We start from the raw sequence: 19,739 nt of genomic DNA on the forward strand, positions 1-19,739 counted from the left end.
TATAGAACAGATTGTAATTGTAGCATGCAATAAAGTTCAATAAACTTGAATAAAAATAATAATTTAAAGCGAGAATTCTGAGATCTTCACGTTGTTGGTAAATTTTGACCGCTCGTAAGTGGTAAACACAGCGCACGCGCGCTCAATGTAAATAAACTTTAGTAAAGAAATCATTGGGAAGTTAAAGCTACTGGCTGCTTACGGGATTTGATTTCAATATTTAAGAATGCGAAAATTGACAGTTAGTAGAATTAAAATTGTAAAGGACAAATTTTGATTGTGTATAATTGAATCACGAATCTGTCGTATTAGAAATATATTTTGAAAAATGCTTTTTTAATTTGAAAAACTGTATTTATTATAAACTAGAATGCAATTTCTCTCGTGTTCACCGAGTAAAAGCTAATAGTAGAGTAACGTGTGTCAAATCAAAGTCAAAATCAAAAATCATTTATTCATATAGGTAACACTATGTACACTTATGAACGTCAATAAAAAATAAATATACATTAAATGCTTCTAATTTTACATTTACTGCCAGTTCTCAAATCAAGGGCGTATAACGGAAGAGAAGAACTGGCAATAAACTCTCCGCCACACTTTTTAATCGCCATTTTCTTTTTGTAGTACACAACGTTTGTAAGGAGCTGCAACCATCACATCGTGCATGGAGCACGTGGGAACAACACGCAAATACATAGTCAAAAATTAGTAAATTAAATCAAGATATCGCACAATAATCAGGTTTTAGTAAAACAGTATGCATACATTGGTCCGTTACGTCAATATATGCAAGTAGCTGTAATTATAAAACTATGTTATTACTATGTAATATAACCTAAATCTATTAGTAGGAGCACAAATCTTTAACTATAATACAAAATAATAAATCAAATCCTTTTTGTTTCAATTTGCCTAATTTAGCCCATTACGTCACTTTTGTTGTCTTTATTTTTTCTTTAATCAGTTAAAAATATAGATATTTTCATACATTTAAAGTATAGTGTACTCACTGTCTTAGATGAACTTGAAGGTGTAGGGGTAGGAGACAAAAAACTCAAGTTTTGATTGTTTTATTTTACAATATAAACTTAAATATCATATACGGGTTTAAACGCCGGGACAAAAGTAGATACTTAATAGTAAAATACCGTTTATGAGCCCCCTGAAACATCAGTGGTCCTTGTAGTTCTGCTTGACCTTGTCCTCTAACTTTGTGTAAAAACTAATTATGCCCGATTAATTTATAATTATATTATATAATTATTTACATGATCTGTTCAGTTTTATGTATTTATATATTTTAAAGGCCGTCAACGCACTTGAGAGCACTGGCAGTGTGTGTTCATGATTGTATCACTTAACATCAGGCGAACCGCCTGCCTGTTTGCCTTCTATTACATAAAAAAATGTATTAGATATTTGTTATATGAAGGAAATGGGATTTAAACGCCGGGACAAAAGTAGATACTTAATAGTAAAATACCGTTTATGAGCCCCCTGAAACATCAGTGGTCTTTGTATAGCCCTGCTTGACCTTGTCCTCTAACTTTGTGTAAAAACTAATTATGCCCGTTTAATTTATAATTATATTATATAATTATTTACATGATCTGTTCAGTTTTATGTATTTATATATTTTAAAGGCCGTCAACGCACTTGAGAGCACTGGCAGTGTGTGTTCATGATTGTATCACTTAACATCAGGCGAACCGCCTGCCTGTTTGCCTTCTATTACATAAAAAAATGTATTAGATATTTGTTATATGAAGGAAATGGGATTTAAACGCCGGGACAAAAGTAGATACTTAATAGTAAAATACCGTTTATGAGCCCCCTGAAACATCAGTGGTCTTTGTATAGCCCTGCTTGACCTTGTCCTCTAACTTTGTGTAAAAACTAATTATGCCCGTTTAATTTATAATTATATTATATAATTATTTACATGATCTGTTCAGTTTTATGTATTTATATATTTTAAAGGCCGTCAACGCACTTGAGAGCACTGGCAGTGTGTGTTCATGATTGTATCACTTAACATCAGGCGAACCGCCTGCCTGTTTGCCTTCTATTACATAAAAAAATGTATTAGATATTTGTTATATGAAGGAAATGGGATTTAAACGCCGGGACAAAAGTAGATACTTAATAGTAAAATACCGTTTATGAGCCCCCTGAAACATCAGTGGTCTTTGTATAGCCCTGCTTGACCTTGTCCTCTAACTTTGTGTAAAAACTAATTATGCCCGTTTAATTTATAATTATATTATATAATTATTTACATGATCTGTTCAGTTTTATGTATTTATATATTTTAAAGGCCGTCAACGCACTTGAGAGCACTGGCAGTGTGTGTTCATGATTGTATCACTTAACATCAGGCGAACCGCCTGCCTGTTTGCCTTCTATTACATAAAAATATATATTAGACATTTGTTATATGAAGCAAATGGGATTTAATATGTGATTAGATTAGATTGACATTATTTTTATTTAAAAAAAAGATTAACCAATGGGTATTACGATTATTTACAACTAGAAAACAACTAACCGAACACCCTTTAATAGGTACACAGCATGATTTATGCTTAATTACTATTACTAACAGAGTTTTTACAAACTATGAATATGAGAATGCAATTTTTTATCTTGGAGGGTATTTTTAGGGGTTTTTTTTGGTTTGTGTTATTGTATGATTAAAAGTAATAAACCGGAAATTATCCATGAAAAATGTTTTTTTCGTAAATATGTCCAAGTAATTTAATTTACAATCTGTTTTTCCTTTAAACGAAAGAGAAATTATTAATGTTGGAAAACGCTGAGATTCTCATAAAGAAAATTATCTTGGAATTTCCTTTGGGAGTAATTAACGAATCTCAAAGGACAGCTCGTATTGTGGTGATAAATCTTTTAGTAGGGATTTGCACCTGTGGTTTCATTTTCTATGTTATAATTATTAAATGTTCTTACATTTTAAACAAAGGCCGCGTCTGTATTGACGCGATAAACTCGCAAACACATTTGTACAGTTTGCGCCAATAAATATTGTGATTCCCAAGAAAGGTGACGTGTATAATTAATTATAGTTACATGTACGACTACTAATTTAGCGTACTAATTAAAAGGCCGGCAACGCACTCGCGAGATCTCTGGCATTGAGGGTCCCTGGACTGTATCACCTAACATCATGTGATCTTCTTGCCTATTATATACAAAAAAAAACAATTCTCAAAGGCCCTGCATCGCACTCGCGTGCCCTCGGGCATTGAGTGTCCATGGGCGACGGAAAATCACTGAATATCAGATGATGCTCCTGCCCGTTTGCACCGTGGTATATACACAACACTAACAATAGAAAACCGGAAATGTTGACTATAGCTAACTTCAGGGTGTCGGTTTTTTCTGACGATGTGCGCGCGCATCGTGAAAAAGTATCACTTTAAAAAAACATCATCATAGGTCGGCGACGCACTCGCGAACCCCCTGTGCTATGCAAAATGTATTATATTACTGTTAAAGAACAAAGTCCACGCGGGCGAATGCTAGTACCTACTCGATAAATTTTATTTATTGTAATTATTTTGAATTTATGTAACATTGAAACTGATATATATATATCGTAACGTAATACTTCTTCGGTAATTAATTTTGCAGATCAAATATATCTTTGATAGCGATCGACTAAAGCCTGAAAATCGGACGAGATTTTATCAGTTCTGATAAATATATGGGCTCTTTGTACTGTCTTATCATGTGAGATTAAAGTTAGCCCTTAGCACGAAATCAAAGTTATTGTAATGATATTTTTTATCTTAGGTGAGAATGAGAGGCTGATCTGATGATAAGGACCTCGGAAATTAAGGAGTCGCAAAAGTCCAAAAAAGTGTATTGTTCCTTTGCATTTTATGTCATCGTTTCTTGAAGTAGGGCAAATGGAAAAAATATATAGTGGAGTTGAGTGGTTTATGTATCAATTTTGTAAGATCGACACACGATTTAAATAACTTCGCACGATAGAAAAAAAATCCAAACATAGCCAATGTTTATACTTTGAATTCATTTTATGACGGAAATGTATCCATTACAGAAAAAAATCATAGAATTACATTAATTTAATGTTTTATATAACTAATTGTTGTTACGGGCCGGCGCGCCTCAGTGCTCCAGACCCTGAGACACTGACACAGCAATTTGTGCTGGGATAGGGTCTTAAGTAATACGCCATGGACACATTGCCAGAAGGCTCGTAAAATGGGATGCTGACTTTTAATTTAACTCGATTTTGAATAAATGCTGACCTTTGAAGCCTGATCTGTATTATTATGAAGGCATTTCAGTTTTCTTTTTATTAATTTAGCTGTTGCAGATGTAATATCTTATATTTTTGATTGACGTCGCAGGAGTTTAGCAATTTCTTTAGAATAGAAATTAGCACATCGTACAGTTCGTTATCGTGAGTACTTTAATGGAATTATAATAACTTTAGTTTTGTTTTCATTTTGATACGGATTATCTGACAAAAACGGGCGCAAATATCTATAATGATACGATAGAAATATAAATGTGTTTAAATGTAATGTATCTGAAATAAAAGTCGTTTATTATTATGGCTTCGGAAGGCTTATTTTCTATTTATGTTTTGATATCCAACCTTTTTAGAACAATTAAAACCAAAGCAATAATTGTATATTTGAAAATTACATTTCCTGTACCTTATTCAAAGTTTTAAAAGCTCCTGAAATCTTTGAAATTCAAATATACATCACCGTGTACTCTAATCTAATACAGTATGTGAATGGCGTACGAAAACATAGTTACGTTAGCCCGAAGCGAAATCCCTGGCTTCCGCAAGCCAAGTTTGAGCCAAGTTTTTGAAATGGTCAGTCATTACAGGCTTACAATGGCTGTTGGCGCCGCATGCTTGAAATTCTCTTGTACGTGATCTAAACTACACGATGTCGGGACCGAATCTCGTCCCATATAAACTTCAAAGAAATACAAATTTAAATTAAAAATGGCCTATATTCGAGTAATATAACAGTGATTGTATTAAGTATAAATGATGTTCACGACCTCCCACGGAGTGAAGGCATCCAAATACTTCGTCTCTCATCTTCACCGCTATCTTTTTTATTTCACCTTCCCAGATGTCCGGTGGGCATCCTCTCTTGTCTTCCTACTGGGCTATTCCAAGTAAGGGTCTTTTTGTGTACGTGTGTCTGTCTGTTTTGTAAGGCTCAGTATTTTTTACTATGTTTTTTATTTTTATCCGAAGAATACACTCTGTAACCCTTTGGCATACTCCAATATTTAATAGAACAAAAAGCAAAACTAGAGAGAAAAGTTTTAAATTAAATACACATTAAGCTCAGGAGTCTAAGAGCACAACTATTGTGTATAAAACGGAGGTTTGGAAAATATAAAGCTCTGTTAACTACAGAGCTTCAAGTAAAAAATTACTTACAAATAAGCATTGGTTCCACTTTAGTTAATCCTGCCCGTTTGCCCCTTGTGTTGAGCATTCGCGAACATTATGTATACCGTAGCGGATAAAAAAATACTCATTTTTACACAATTTATATGTTTTGACCATTACATAGACTTTTTGAATATACATAATATATGTATCAATAATAATAAATAAATTATTTACATTACTATACTGATGGAGATATTACGTTGTTGAATAATAAAATAAACTTGTTTCGATGTCTATGAGAGGCTGTGGGAAGGCTTACAAATAAGCATTGGTTCCACTTCATTTAATCCTGCCCGTTTGCCCCTTGTGTTCATAATGTTCGCGAATGCTCAACGTTATGTATATCGTAGCGGATGTCATGTGCTGATAGTCGATAAAAATCAATGACAGCTGTCAGTCCTGTCACCCTGTCAAATTGTTAAATGGTCAAATACAGAAAATTTACATTTTCGTTTCTTATTCATACCCAAGGTTCAAAATCAGCAGAAACTTCCAAATTCCGTCTGCAAAAACCAATCGCGAATATAACAGAACAAAGATTACTTTTCCATGGCTTGACATATTCGGTAGTGTGGTAGGTAGTTAAAAAATAGCATTGTTAAGTACCTAATCCGCATTGATCAGAAAAAAAATTGTTATTAGTAACTAAAATTGGAAATGAATAAATTTTTGTCGCGTAACATATATTGTAGATAAAGCATTATATATGAAGTGGTTTATAAATAAATGAACTTGCAATTATTTGTTTATAATTAAAATATTGTTATCTGATAAATTGGTGCAATTGTCATACAACACACACGGGAATTATTATTATTAGTTATTATTATTTGCGGCATTTGGAAGGGTGTCAGATAAAGTAGTATCATTTAAAAAATAATGGATGTTAAAATGAAATGTTTCTGTACAGTTCTCGGAGTTGGTTTGAGGAGCACACGTCGAACAACCACATAGAAAATTCAATTAGTTCCACAATAGGTGCATTGTAGCGTGCCTTAACTAGCCTAGCCTGAAACTGGCTTAAATTCACTCTGTATTTCAGTTATTTATCGATTTCACGGTATCTGTGTATTTTAATTTGGCTGTTCACCAACCGACTTTCTGTGTCCGCATTTAACATTCGAACGGTAAAGGAAAACATCGTGAGATAACCGGCTTGCCTTAGACCCAAAAAGGCGACGGCGTGTGTCAGGCACAGGAGGCTGATCATCTTCTTGCCTATTAGATTGAAAAATGATCATAACATATGCAGAAATCTGAGGCCCAAACATAAAAATATTGTATCTCCACTGATTTATTATTTAATACAAATTTTAAAACTTAGATTAGGATTTTATTGGTTTAGGTCTGAAAAACGTTTCAATTAAATTGCATGCTGTAATTTTATTGTTATTTCATTAAAAATTAGTAAAACATGCCTTTATTGCTTATATAACAATAAATAAAATGATTTTAATATCCTTCCTTGATTTTACGAGGATTTTTTATTATAAAATAGGGGGCAAACGGGCAGGAGGCTCACCTGATGTTAAGTGATACCGCCGCCCATGGACACTCAATGCCAGAGGGCTCGCGAGTGCGTTTCCGGTCTTTTAAGAATTTGTACGCTCTTTTCTTGAAGGACCCTAAGTCGAATTGGTTCTCAAATACTTCTCTGCAGCTGGTTCCACATAGAGGTGCGCGGCAAAAATTGCCATTATTATTGATTTACATTATTTATTTTAATAATTAAGTTAAACCTAATAACAACGAACGCCTAATCCGTGCTGCTCTATGAGTGTGAAACATGGAAGGCCACTAACGACATCTCGCACCGGCTACACTGTCTTCGCCGTATTCTGGGTATCTACTGGCCCCAGATCTCCCACTAGCAACGATAGGCCATACGTTCCGAAGAGATTGCAATTATATCCCCAGACAGGGGCTCGATTGGAACCTGAATGGGAAGCGGAAGCGTCCCAAGCGAACCTGGCGTAAGTAACCATGGAGAACGCCCTCTCCATCGTCTAGGTTATAGGACATTAACTATCTAATCAAAACTTCGATCCACCTTTTTTTTGGTCTCTTTCTTCCCCTTGGTACTTTCCATATAGTCTTTAAAGTCCACATTTTATACAGATAAATGCCTGTGCATCTTGCTATATGCCGCCTATTACCATTTCTGTTTTATGACATAATATAACTATATATCTGAACATTGCAAATTCTGTGTTAAACTAAATATGTCCGTCGAAGATTAGTGTACAAAGCTCCTACTCATCGATGCTAAAAAGTCATCCTTAACCACAGACGAAGTCGTTGGACAAATAACCATAGACTGAACGTCCTATTTTCCAATTTTCCCGCGCAAGTGTCATAATAATTAAACGGTTTTATGGTTCTTTTTTGTAAACACATGTGCTGCATAGACAATGGCATGTCTAATTGTGGTTTAGGATTATTTACACGTGCGTTTGAACGTTGTTAAAGGCCTAAAGTGTAAAGTAATACTATTTTTAATATTCAATCGTCGACGATGAATCACTTTCCGAGCGGCTTGATCCCTTGGCGTGGGGTCTCTCTGCATCTCTTACTTTACCATGTGTTCAGAGGAGTTGTTCGGATTGATACCGGAGGTCAAGGCCGAATACAAAATACCGTTAAGTCCGTCGTTTCCAGAAGTGAGCGCTTTTTTAAGGCAGTTTTTGCTGCGCTGAAGTATTACCGAACCAATTCGACTTAGGGAAGAACAAGAAAAGAGCCTACCAATTCATAAAACGTCGGCATCGCACTTGCGAGACTTATGGCAATGGGAGATGTAACTTAAAGTGCAGTTTTTGCTGCGCTGTACAATGTCGAACCAGCTGCCCACCTGAAGTATTACCGAACCAATTCGTCTTAGGGAAGAACAAGAAAAGAGCCTACCAATTCATAAAACGTCGGCAGCGCACTTGCGAGACTTATGGCAATGGGAGATGTAACTTAAAATCAGGTGAGCCTTCCGCCCGCTTGTCTCCTGCTACATTAAAGACAATTACATTATACTGAAAGATCTTCACGACGGCGTTGTCCGAAACCCATTTTCGTAGTCAATCTCGTCTTCAGCGCTAAATATTTCAAACATCATACAAAACAGTTTCGCAGCTCCAGAAACTAGACTTAAATTTAATTGACGTTTTGGAACACTGTCTTTTAGTAATCAGTAGTATCTGTTTATAACGAGTACAGAAAAAACCCGGAGAGGATATAATGTGTTAGGTTTTTTAATTGATAATTTATTTTTTACACTCAAATATAGAGTTTACAATATTCTTAACCTACATAGTAATAATAATAATGGATAAATAATAATTAAGCCTCATTTAACATCTTGTAACATTAAAAGAAATCAGTGGCGCTATAACCTTTTAAAGTCAGCCTCAGGTTTCTGTTACATGATCGTTTGTCAATTTAATATCACGTGCCTGATACATGGCTTCTACTATTTTGGTCTAAGGCAAGCCTGAATGTTAAATGCGCACATGGCAAAAACATGCACAGCCGGGTTCGAACCTACGACGTCAGGATGAGAGTCGCACTTGGAGCCAATAGGCCAACACTGCCTTGAATCATTACGGGCTCCTTTAATGTTATAAAAAAAATGTTTTTTTTCAAAGACCTCTTCTAGAGTATGGGCGGAGGGCCCATACTTCAACTGGCTCCATCTCTATCTTGAGCATATTTCCCCAAATCTTCTCCACTTACTTTTTTAAGCTCGTCAGACCACTGTGCAAAATAAATTTAAAAAGTTAGGTCCCTGTGGCAGTGTACCTTTCACGTCAATCACGTCACGCGGCATCACGCGGAACTCATCAAATAACCATATAAATAGCGTTAAGACATTTACTAGATATTACATAAGTCTGAATCGTAACAGTTATGTCTTGTATTTAGAATATTAAACAGATTTAACCGCCTTGTGAATAACCGGCCTATACAAGTAGCAATTTTATAGAGTCATTAGTGATAGGTTCATTGAACCCCGCTGATTACTAGACAGCGGGACTTGTATGCAGATAAATGTGCAAATGTAAATAAAATTGTTATAACCGTGTTTTAGATTGGCTTTCCGTAACTACAAGTTAATAATAGTAATTATAAATTTTATGTGTTCGTTTGTCTTGTATCGATAGTTGATTTATTGAAGTGAAACTTCTCTATCGGCGTTGGAAAAATAATTGCCGTCACGTTTTTCGGTTACGCGTCACATTATTCCGTTACGCGCCATCTATTTCTTGTCCCTACCACGGTTGATTCGAAGAGATTCAAAGCCATTCATAACAAAATATATAATAACGATAGCAATGATAGTAATAATTCTATTACAATTAATGAAATTCTGTAATAATCTTAGTAATTTGTATTCATGTCTATGATTATAAAAGCCTTTTGTTAAACTTTATCTTATTTAACTTTATTTAACCAATTTCTGTAAAGTTGCATATAGTAGATCATTTTTCGATAAATAAGGTCATAAAGAAGTTTTACTTCTTATGTGTGTAAACCAGTACATGCACACATTTTTTTATTTCATCTTCATCATCAGCATTCTTGACGTTTCAATACCTAGTCGGTTGGCGAGGGCAGTTGTCCTCCTAGTATAGCGCATTTTTATACAATATTTGTGCAAAATCAACAAGAAATACTTATTTATAGTTTTACATAACGGAATCAAAAATGAGTTAGCCTTATCGTAAAATTCATGAAGCGTGCTTCTTTTAATTGATATTTTTATAAATCTTCTTGATTTGATATTTTATTAATTTAATTTAAAAAAAAAGCAGTTAAGTCATCTTATTAGGGTAATATAATTTCACGATAAATAGAGGCAAAAAACACTATGTACTACAGTCTTCATTAAGTTTTGGAAATAATAATAAAATTTATATCGAGAAAGCGCTAAAAATGTTTATAATTATACCTCACTGAAACCTTTCAAGCGCTTAAAGTGCACTTTGCGTAAAACGCTTGATGCAACATAGGTGTTGCGAAATGGGATTATGAGCCAAACATTTTGCACAGATTGTATCGACTTGTATGAAACTATATTTAATAAACTTTGTGCAGTCACTCGACGACACAATATGGATTGTTCGACTATTATATATTTAAAAGCTTCAAGTTGATATTAAAAAACGGTATAGAGGGAAATATGACTACTGTATGGGCTTATAAACTATTAAAACACATTGTTAGGTGTCTGTGATTATAGTCATTTTTAGCTTAATAAAAATATACAAAAATTTACAAGTTAAATAAAAAATTGGAATTTAGATTTTTTTAACATCTATTTTTATCATAGTTTATATGTATTTTAAACAAGATAGCTTTTATATACAGTAGATATATATGATGTTAACGTCAATAAATTAACATTTTTGACGAATGAGAGTCATAATTAGCTCGTTCCTTATATCCATTTGTATAAACGTACATCATGTTTATAAGAATGGAAGTGTACATATTTTAATACGGAATTTATTATTTTAATTAAATTGTGCAAATTATATTATATAAAAAAACTATAACGGGTAGGCCTTGTCTTACATACCTGGACCAAATCCAGTAGGCATTAGAGAAGGCACAAGTTACAGATACCGGCAAACTTCTTGAGCATTAAACAAGAGAGTGGGGGAAAGTTTGCGCAGCGCGGGACACAAACATGAACTGACGTACCAATCACGCGATCGACACGTCACTCTCCCAGTAATACCTAAAAATCGCTTCAGGCAAAGACATTTGTTCAAGATGTTTGACGGTATCTACCAACGGATATACACGGTGAATGTGAATGTCAAGACCGTAGTGAAAATCCGTGGTCTTTTTCTTTTAAAAAATGGCGTGAATTTATAAATGAATAAATTTTAAATCCACACAGGCAACGGGCGGTAGACGAACAAATATTAATTCTAGTGTTTAAGATGAACAGCTTAGAGATCGTCCCACATACATTAAATCTCACATTACAATGTAGTAGTAATGTAGTATAGTAGTGTAATGTTCTTTAAAAAACATCAATTTTCACATTAAAACCGAGAAAGTCGATTAAGTTTTCCTAACAAGTGCAGTTAAGATGTTCCCATAATCCTATTACATAAATCAAACGTATGCAAAGCGCTTTAAGGTGTAATAAAGCGGATTGAAAATGTTTAATTAGATTTTACAGCGCTTCCGGCTTCACACGAGTAATAATTTAGCTTACATACTTTGGATAAGTTTTTATACGTGATTCAGTACTAATATTATAAAGAAGTATGTATGATAAATGTATGTACTGAGTCATAAAACATCACGCTACAAATAATAATCGTGGCGCGGTACAGATATATACTATAAAAATACATCAAAGTACTAAACACTTTTTATTGAGGGTACTTTTTGTTAGTACTACATATTTGAATGTAATCTAAGTGTTAATTATTTCTTGTAAACCAGACAATGGCGGAATAAGAACTCGCGAGAAGAACTGGCAAGACTTTGCGTAACTCTTTTTTGATCGTCAAGTTTTCCCTTTTGTTTTGTGTATCCCGTCCACATTGGCAGATCGATGTGGCTAGAGAAGGTCGTTTGAAGAATGTTTAAACAGCTGTAGATGAGCTATTTATAATATGTTGGGTACGTAAAGTTTCTTCGTTTGGTGGTTGTTCCTTATATTCTGCATTTTTAATATATGTATTTATTAAATTCAATTAACCGGTTTGAAGATAAAAGATAACGAACGCTCACTTCGTTCATAAATAACTCAAAAAGCAATTTTAAACAAAGATAAAACAACTGTTTGTTTGATGGGAGTTATAAAACTAGAAATTTTGAATATTTCATTAAACATTTCCAGCCAATACTCAACCATTGCACCAGGTAATAGAGCTGTATTTTGTGCACTGTACATCAACAAACATTTGAAATTCGCAAACTCATATCTCTGTCTGAATTATGTCAAAAACTTGGCCAACGCAACGTTGCAACGTGCACGTAACTGTCTACAGGGTGAATGAATAGTGAATGCTTGGTTATATAAATATTAACCCATTTCTTATTATTATTGCTCTCAAACATGACACATGTTAAGAGGCAGGATTTTAGATAATGTTTATGTGTCCTCTGCGTGACAGATGGGCAAAACGAAGGCATCTACAGTTGTAGGTAACAAGATAGTCAAATTGAAAAGAGTCTTGTCGAAGTGTGGTCTTTTGCTTACGTCCTCATCTGTATCTGATGGACATGAGAAAACATTTATAATATGGACATATAAAAGTATATACTGAAGTTAAGCTATCCTTTGGAGAGTGAGAAACGCTTAGCTATTGCTGAGTATCATCACAGTTTACAGGCTCCGTTTTTGATAATCTGATATGTGGGAATCGAGTAACACCAGGCTCCTCCATCCTCTCTGCTACTCAGAGCAACACCCACTAAATAATACCTCGAATGCTCCTCCTTGCCGCATAAGGAGATTCCAGGGGTCGTTTTCTCGTTGGACCTCCAAAATGCTTTATGGAGCTGGTAGGAGATGAGCATGCATTTCCCTACGTCGTCCTCCCCTTTCAGTTCGAATTGGAAATATGAAGAAGCTTACTGAGCTAAATTCCCCTCGGACTCCTTCACTTAACTTACTATCATCTCATTAATTACTAGGTTAAACCTATTTTAGTAAATGCGTCCTCCAAATCCAGCGATTACTTTGTTGCTTGACATCTGTTCCTCTGCCAAATGCCCAAGTTCATTAATTTTATGGAAACGTTTATACTGTATTGTCCTCTTGCCTATACATCATTCCATCGACGTTTGACACACCTTGGTAATACAGCATGTATAAGTTGCGGTGACGGATGTAAGTCTAATCGCTTGTATGAAACGTATTAACCTGTGGTAGGTTTAAACTAGGTTTACCGCAATTACTTGACATTATACACGCAATATGTTGAACAATTAGGAAGGATAAAATACATATTTTACTTCAGAATTTCTAGTTGAATTAAATAGGTTATGTCAAAAGTAATTACTTTATTTATTTATAGATCTTTTCGATTATTCAGTGTCGTAATATGTTTACATATTCCAGCGTTAGATTTAGTATCTGTTTATATATATGCATATCTGTATATACCTTTGTTGTTGTTTAAGTTATCGCGGAATATGCTTAAGGGGAGTTGAGAGTGTTATGCATGCGTCACCCATCACACAGCACAGCCGAATTAGGTATTACATATATATATCATTTCTTCCTTTAGTAAATATATTTCTTTTTTGTTTATAATATATATCCCATCTTTGGCTATATATTAGTAGGCATATCAAAAGCTGCTAGAATTTTTTTCTTGGTTGTATATATAAAACAATAATTACCAAGTTTGTGCCCTAAATTATGAGGACACTGAATTACTAGTACAAGAATAATATAATCTTTTTTACACTAGCCCTCTCCACCTTCCATTCCATCAATTCCTTTCCAAACATCACAGTCACACCTGGTGTGTACAAAAGTTTCAACCTAGTAAACCTGTCGTGTCTTAGTAATAAGTCTCAGTTTTCTATTTTAGTTTACGAATTTATATAATATTTTAGTAACGATTGTTACAACTTCAACTGTTGGATGAGCGGAGTACCCTGATGTACTGGTGTCCGTAGACTTAGTTCACGGGCTCCAATACTTGCTAACACAAAGGAACTTGTTTTTTTATAAATAAATTATGATTTTTTTAAATACATAATAAATTAGTTGTCTAAAGTATGTATTTAATGACGAACGAAACACTTAACAACCGAATTTAGATTTTGTAAACGCTCTTTACTTTAGCAGTTATTTTTCTAAAACAAATACTAATTAATAAATTATCCGATTTAAAGTATCCGATTTTTCATCAGTTTTGATCATTATTAAATAGAGTAACTGTAACGAGGGCCGGTCATTGTTCCTGTTTAGTATTCGTGGCGTGTTTCGTCCTTCCGTTCGCATATAGGCTATTGTATGCACGCGTGCTGTTCTAGCTATACACTATGCGTGGAATCGAGAAGACAATTCGTTCGGACAGAAAATCATATATCAACAGTTACTTATAGAATCGAAAAGTTTTTAATGCATTTTATATGCCAGGATACTTTCTAGCAATAAAGTCATTACTAACTTATGGTATGCCAAGTCCACCAGTACTAGATCAAGGTAATAAAGTGTCTTTTCGCTTAATTCATTGATTGTGAGTTGGTACTTGTTGTGTAATATTTATTCACAAGAATACATATACGATCCTTACAGTACTAAGCCGATACGATAATGTTGCTAGTATATATATAAAGATGTCGATAGGGGCGTAGACAGCATTCAGTAAGCGGTTTTTGTTAACGGAACTGTGCAACAGACTAATTCTGGCCCTTGGTATCGCTAAACCATGGACCTCGCCGTAGCTCATATCCCCGTATAGATGTTAGTTGTTCAATCTAATACCTGCAGCTGAGCTTAATCATCGGACGTCAAGGCATAATAGAAAATACCATCCGTATCACCTTGACGTCCGTCGCGAGCGTTTCTTAAGACAGTTTTTGCTGTGCACCACCATTAAACCAGCTGCCTACGGAAGTACTTCCGAACCAATTTGACTTAGGGTCATTTAAAAACGCGTACCAATTCTTAAAAGGCAGCCTCTAGCAATGTCAGTGTCAGCAGTCAGTGGTGAGCCTAATGCCCGTATGCCTCCCATTGTATATAAAAAAAGTACAAAGGAACCTAATTCTTGGAGAACATTTGGGTGGCTCACCCACCGTAAGACTTTAAGTGGATAGGAGGCCAACAAGTGTCGTCTTGTTTCTAATACATTTGACTTACCAAAAAGCCTTTGTTCAGTTACATAAACAATATCAGTCATCAGCTCGATAGAAAAAATAATTTGTGTTAAAAATGGTGAAACGACAAGCATCTGCTTATTGCCGGAAGTGAACTACACTGACCGGAAGTAGATTTCAAATATGGGTTTGTTATGACACTATCGCCTCTGTTCTATAAATACAATGGTTTATCCATAATAAAGCACTCTTATGCGTTGTATGTTTTATATATTTGTATATCGCTTTTAAGTTGAAGTATGTATTAAAATCGAATTTAATTGTGGAACTCCTTTCAGATTGTATTGTCATTTTTTGCTTGTTCTCTTCTATTTTTAATCTACTCCAAATATAACCATACGACGATACTTAAAAATGGCTTACAATATATGTTATTTATATAATAGAATCAGTTATTATATATTACATATGTACTGTGCTTAATCCCTTATAACGAAGTTATAATTGGCAATTTGTGTGATTCGCCCTATACAAGAAGATCAAAACCAAGCGTAAATAGAATTTGTATTTTAAAGGATAAACACGACAAAAATACTACATGTCTACCGTAATACGAAATGTACTAATTGTCTTAACGAAAAGCCTTTAAAATCACAAGAATATTTTCTTAGTTAAAATTAACAAAACTTAACCTAAAGCTGCGTGTATAATTAAAACTCTTAGTTAAATATTACTCAAATATTTGACTTTTTGAATGAATATAAATGAGAGTGCGTCCTTAACACATTTACTGAAAACGCTCGAAAACCAGTGGAAATATGAAGTTTATTTTTAATTTTTCCAATATTTGAAGTTTTCATTTCTCTTCCAGAAACGTAACATAAGCCAAATGAAGTCGACTGAATCGATTAACACTGTGATGGCCGTTCGGCGATAAATCGTTTAGTATAAGTAACGGAATACCTAGAAGGACCAAATTTAGAATTTGTGAACGCCTTAATTTTTTAAAGTAGTTTTTGCATTGTACAAATGACGGGTTTTTTAAATTTTCTATAAGTGATGACAGTGACAGTTTGAGACAAGGATGGAGCGCTGCGATGGATTCCTTGTTTACAGAAAGCCGGTGTACAGAGTGTTCCAGTATTTGGAAACGTAAGTTTTGCATTTTTAATATAATGACAGGCGTTTGCTTGGTAAGGAAAGGCTGTGATGTGTTGCCTGCCAAAATCTCTATTTACCAACAGTCCAGTTATAATTTGGAATACCATATTTTTCACAATGAGGTGTATGATGGTGTTTAACCTGCAGTCTTCTATTCAGGCCTGATAATGCAAAAACTGCGTGCTGCGTCCTTTGTGAATTTCCAAAGACCAAGTTCTCAGCTTCATTTATTTTGTTTTAATTGTTTCTCTGTATATACCTCCTTTGATGAACTCCTATTGAAATGCCAGTGACTAGACGAAATTGTTCATTAAGTCAGTTCTAGCTTTTGACTAAATATTCCGGCGAATGACAGTTGCAAAACTCATGTACTATTTCGTTTTGGAATTAGTTTACGTCAATTATTACGTCCAATATTTATCGAGTAACAAGTGTTTCGGAAATCCGACTCATAACGGACAATAGTTACTTACATGAGCACCTATATACTGAAAATACAATTTGGGTGGTGGGCCATTGAAAAGCTTCAAGGGTGAATTAGCGAAGTGGACCTTGGACTTTCACTAACGTAGAAAACTGGGATCACTCAAGAGCTGGTCTTTTAGTCTTAATTAGAATTTCTTAATTTGATTTATTTTAGTTAAAGTAAACTGGTATATATTGTATACATATATTCAGATTATTTGACTACAGTCGTGTCTACAGTGTGTGTATAAATTATAAAGGAAAGGTAAGTTTAACAATTCATTACTACGTTATGATGAAAACTGCTTGTATGCACCGATTTTTATAATAAAGTTTGATAGTAAAGGCGATGATAATGTTTTTTTATTTATAAATAGCAGGCGCTTTATATCTCTCAAGTCTTTGCCATATAGACATACTGTCACAGAATTGCAACAAACATCAAACGTCATAATTGCCTTGTACATAACAAAATAGTTATATTGTCGCCTTGTTCATCCTGTTGGAGTTGGTCTGAAACGGTGGGCACGAATAATTAACTATGTATTTACAACGGCTGTATTTTATTTGAACAATCTTTGCTATGACTTCAAATACGGTTTATATGTTTTGATTATTTTTTACCATTTAAAGCACATCGCAAATCTACATATTAGCTACCCAAAAATGAACCTTCTTCGCCCAACGCTTTTTCTTCTTCAGTGACATCTTCAACGACTTTCAAAACAAAATTTTCTTTAGCCTTAAACAACATCACAACCTGTTCTATGTTTACAGAAAATCAAATTTTGCAAAAATATTTTAATTATAAAATATACACACACAATCACACACACACGACACAGGGAATACTTGTGTTCTAATGCACTTTCTTTTTCATTATGTATTATATAGTTTTGGTTTGTTTGTCGTTGTCTTTAAAAAGAATTTTTAGGCAGGCGTGATCAATCTTTTAAGTCCGCTTAACAAATCTTTTTAAAAACTGTGATATTATTAGAAAGAAATGTTGAATATGGGAATCCATTTATAACATATATTAATAAACATACCACGGGCACTTGTGAAAATTCATTGATCCATTCATACGATATATTCCCATTTATCATAACACCCCAAGCAATGACCCCAGTGCTGGACCCCAGACGGGGGAACACGTTGCACTATTGATTCAATGCAATGGTGCTTTGATTCTTATACAGGATGGTTCATTCATTGTATGGTAGCAGAAGAATATGTATTTTGTTTGAAAATCACACCTTTATAAAGTGATTTATTTAAAATTATTAATTAATAAAATAATAAATAAACAGTTTTAATCCAATCGAAGAGTTTTGATTGAAATTTTTTGTATGACATGTTTTAAAGGTATGAACGTAACCATTGTAACAAATACACCTATAGTCCGCGTTGAACGTAAACGACAAATTTGATAAAAGAAAGTATAATAGTCTTTAAGGTTCCTTGTTTTAATTTTTATTATTATAAAACAAAAACGATACGAAAAATTACGGGTTCAAAGTTGGTGCCTAGTACGAAATGGCTACAGTAAAAATTCCTTACAAAGGAAATAGTTGTAAAAAACAAAACAAATCTAATCTATATTTTTCTATCATACATGTATGTATTGAGGACTCAGTTTCCGCATTTTGACGCCCTCATTATCAACAGACCAGTTGTGCGTTAAGTCCTGGCTAGCTCCTTAGATCAGAAGTTCTCTGGGCACTTCGCGGGCTCCACCTGCTCCGAAAATTTCTGTTCGTTGGAAAGACACAACCACTATCGTACATATAATTTAGAAAGTTTTTCTCCGACTTGCAGTGCTATCGTTCATCGTGGCTTCCTTTGACCAAACTGTTGCTCAAGATTTTTTAGAAGATGAGCGTCGCTGCCAGGGTTTTATGGGCATGAATAAGTTGAATGAAAGAACACAACCGGATTGAAGCTATGTATATGTATTATAAACGTATAATTATTTTACATAATTTTAAATTTAACTTTTTTCGACGTTTCGCGTGCTTTACAGCGTGCGTGGTCAGGGTGACTGAAGAGAAAAGGTGTTAAATGTCAAAAGTATCACAGCTGTAGAGAAAGTTGTGTTATCTGTATTTATTTCCCCGGAGTTGGTACCGACTAAAAGATGACGGGTTTTTGCAGAAATGACTCACGGTGTCCTCTATTTTCGCGGATTGTTTATTTTGGGGGTTTAATTTGGATATTATAATAATACATAGCTTCAATCCGGTTAAAAAGTGTTTTCTTTCAATGTGTAAAAGCTATGTTAACAAAAGACAATACTAAGTTGAAAGAAAAAAAATTCTTGTTACGTAAGACGTATCTTAAGCTCGGACAGCTTATTAAAACATGCTGTATAAACAGGACCCTATTTGACTAGGAAATGCCTATTCCGTGCCCCATAACAATATATAATCAGTAAATTAATTTTATTAGGGCACAGATGTGAGCGCCACTTATTGTAATTGATTGTAATCGAAGGTGATATGGGTTAAATATACCGTATTATTTTGAAATAATGAAAATGTATTAAGTAAATAGTGACACACACATATAGACATACGTATGCACGGACACACATATGTGTGTATATATTATGTTTCATCAGGGTGGTACCGGGAAATTGTTTGTTAATACATTTGGTTTTGTAATTTTTTATAAAAAAACGTTTCGTTACAGAAGTTTTTCATTCTATATTTTTATTAGGTTTGCTTGGGAGATAGCGCTTGTTATTGTTGTTGGAGGAGGATAACCTAATGTTAAAGTGACGGACAGCCATCACTCTGAATGCCAGAGCTCGCGAGTGCTATGCTGATTGAGAGTGTCC

General features: G+C 34.3%; 1 protein-coding gene across 3 annotated transcripts in view; it reads left to right on the forward strand.

The window, feature by feature from the left end:
• Positions 1–19,739, forward strand: part of LOC123713969 (focal adhesion kinase 1) — a 136,890-nt gene that overhangs the window by 16,539 nt on the left and 100,612 nt on the right. The window contains exon 2 of one of the 3 annotated variants that reach the window (XM_045667897.1): positions 16,146–16,426. The exons of 1 other annotated variant lie outside the window; for it this stretch is intronic. In XM_045667897.1, the coding sequence (XP_045523853.1) occupies positions 16,359–16,426 (68 nt within the window). In that variant the 5' untranslated portion in view covers positions 16,146–16,358. Of the gene's footprint in view, positions 1–16,127; positions 16,427–19,739 lie in introns of all 3 variants that reach the window. One more of the 3 variants, XM_045667898.1, reaches the window with a different exon arrangement.

Source organism: Pieris brassicae, chromosome 9, assembly GCF_905147105.1.
Source record: "Pieris brassicae chromosome 9, ilPieBrab1.1, whole genome shotgun sequence".
Taxonomy (NCBI): Eukaryota; Metazoa; Arthropoda; class Insecta; order Lepidoptera; family Pieridae; genus Pieris; species Pieris brassicae.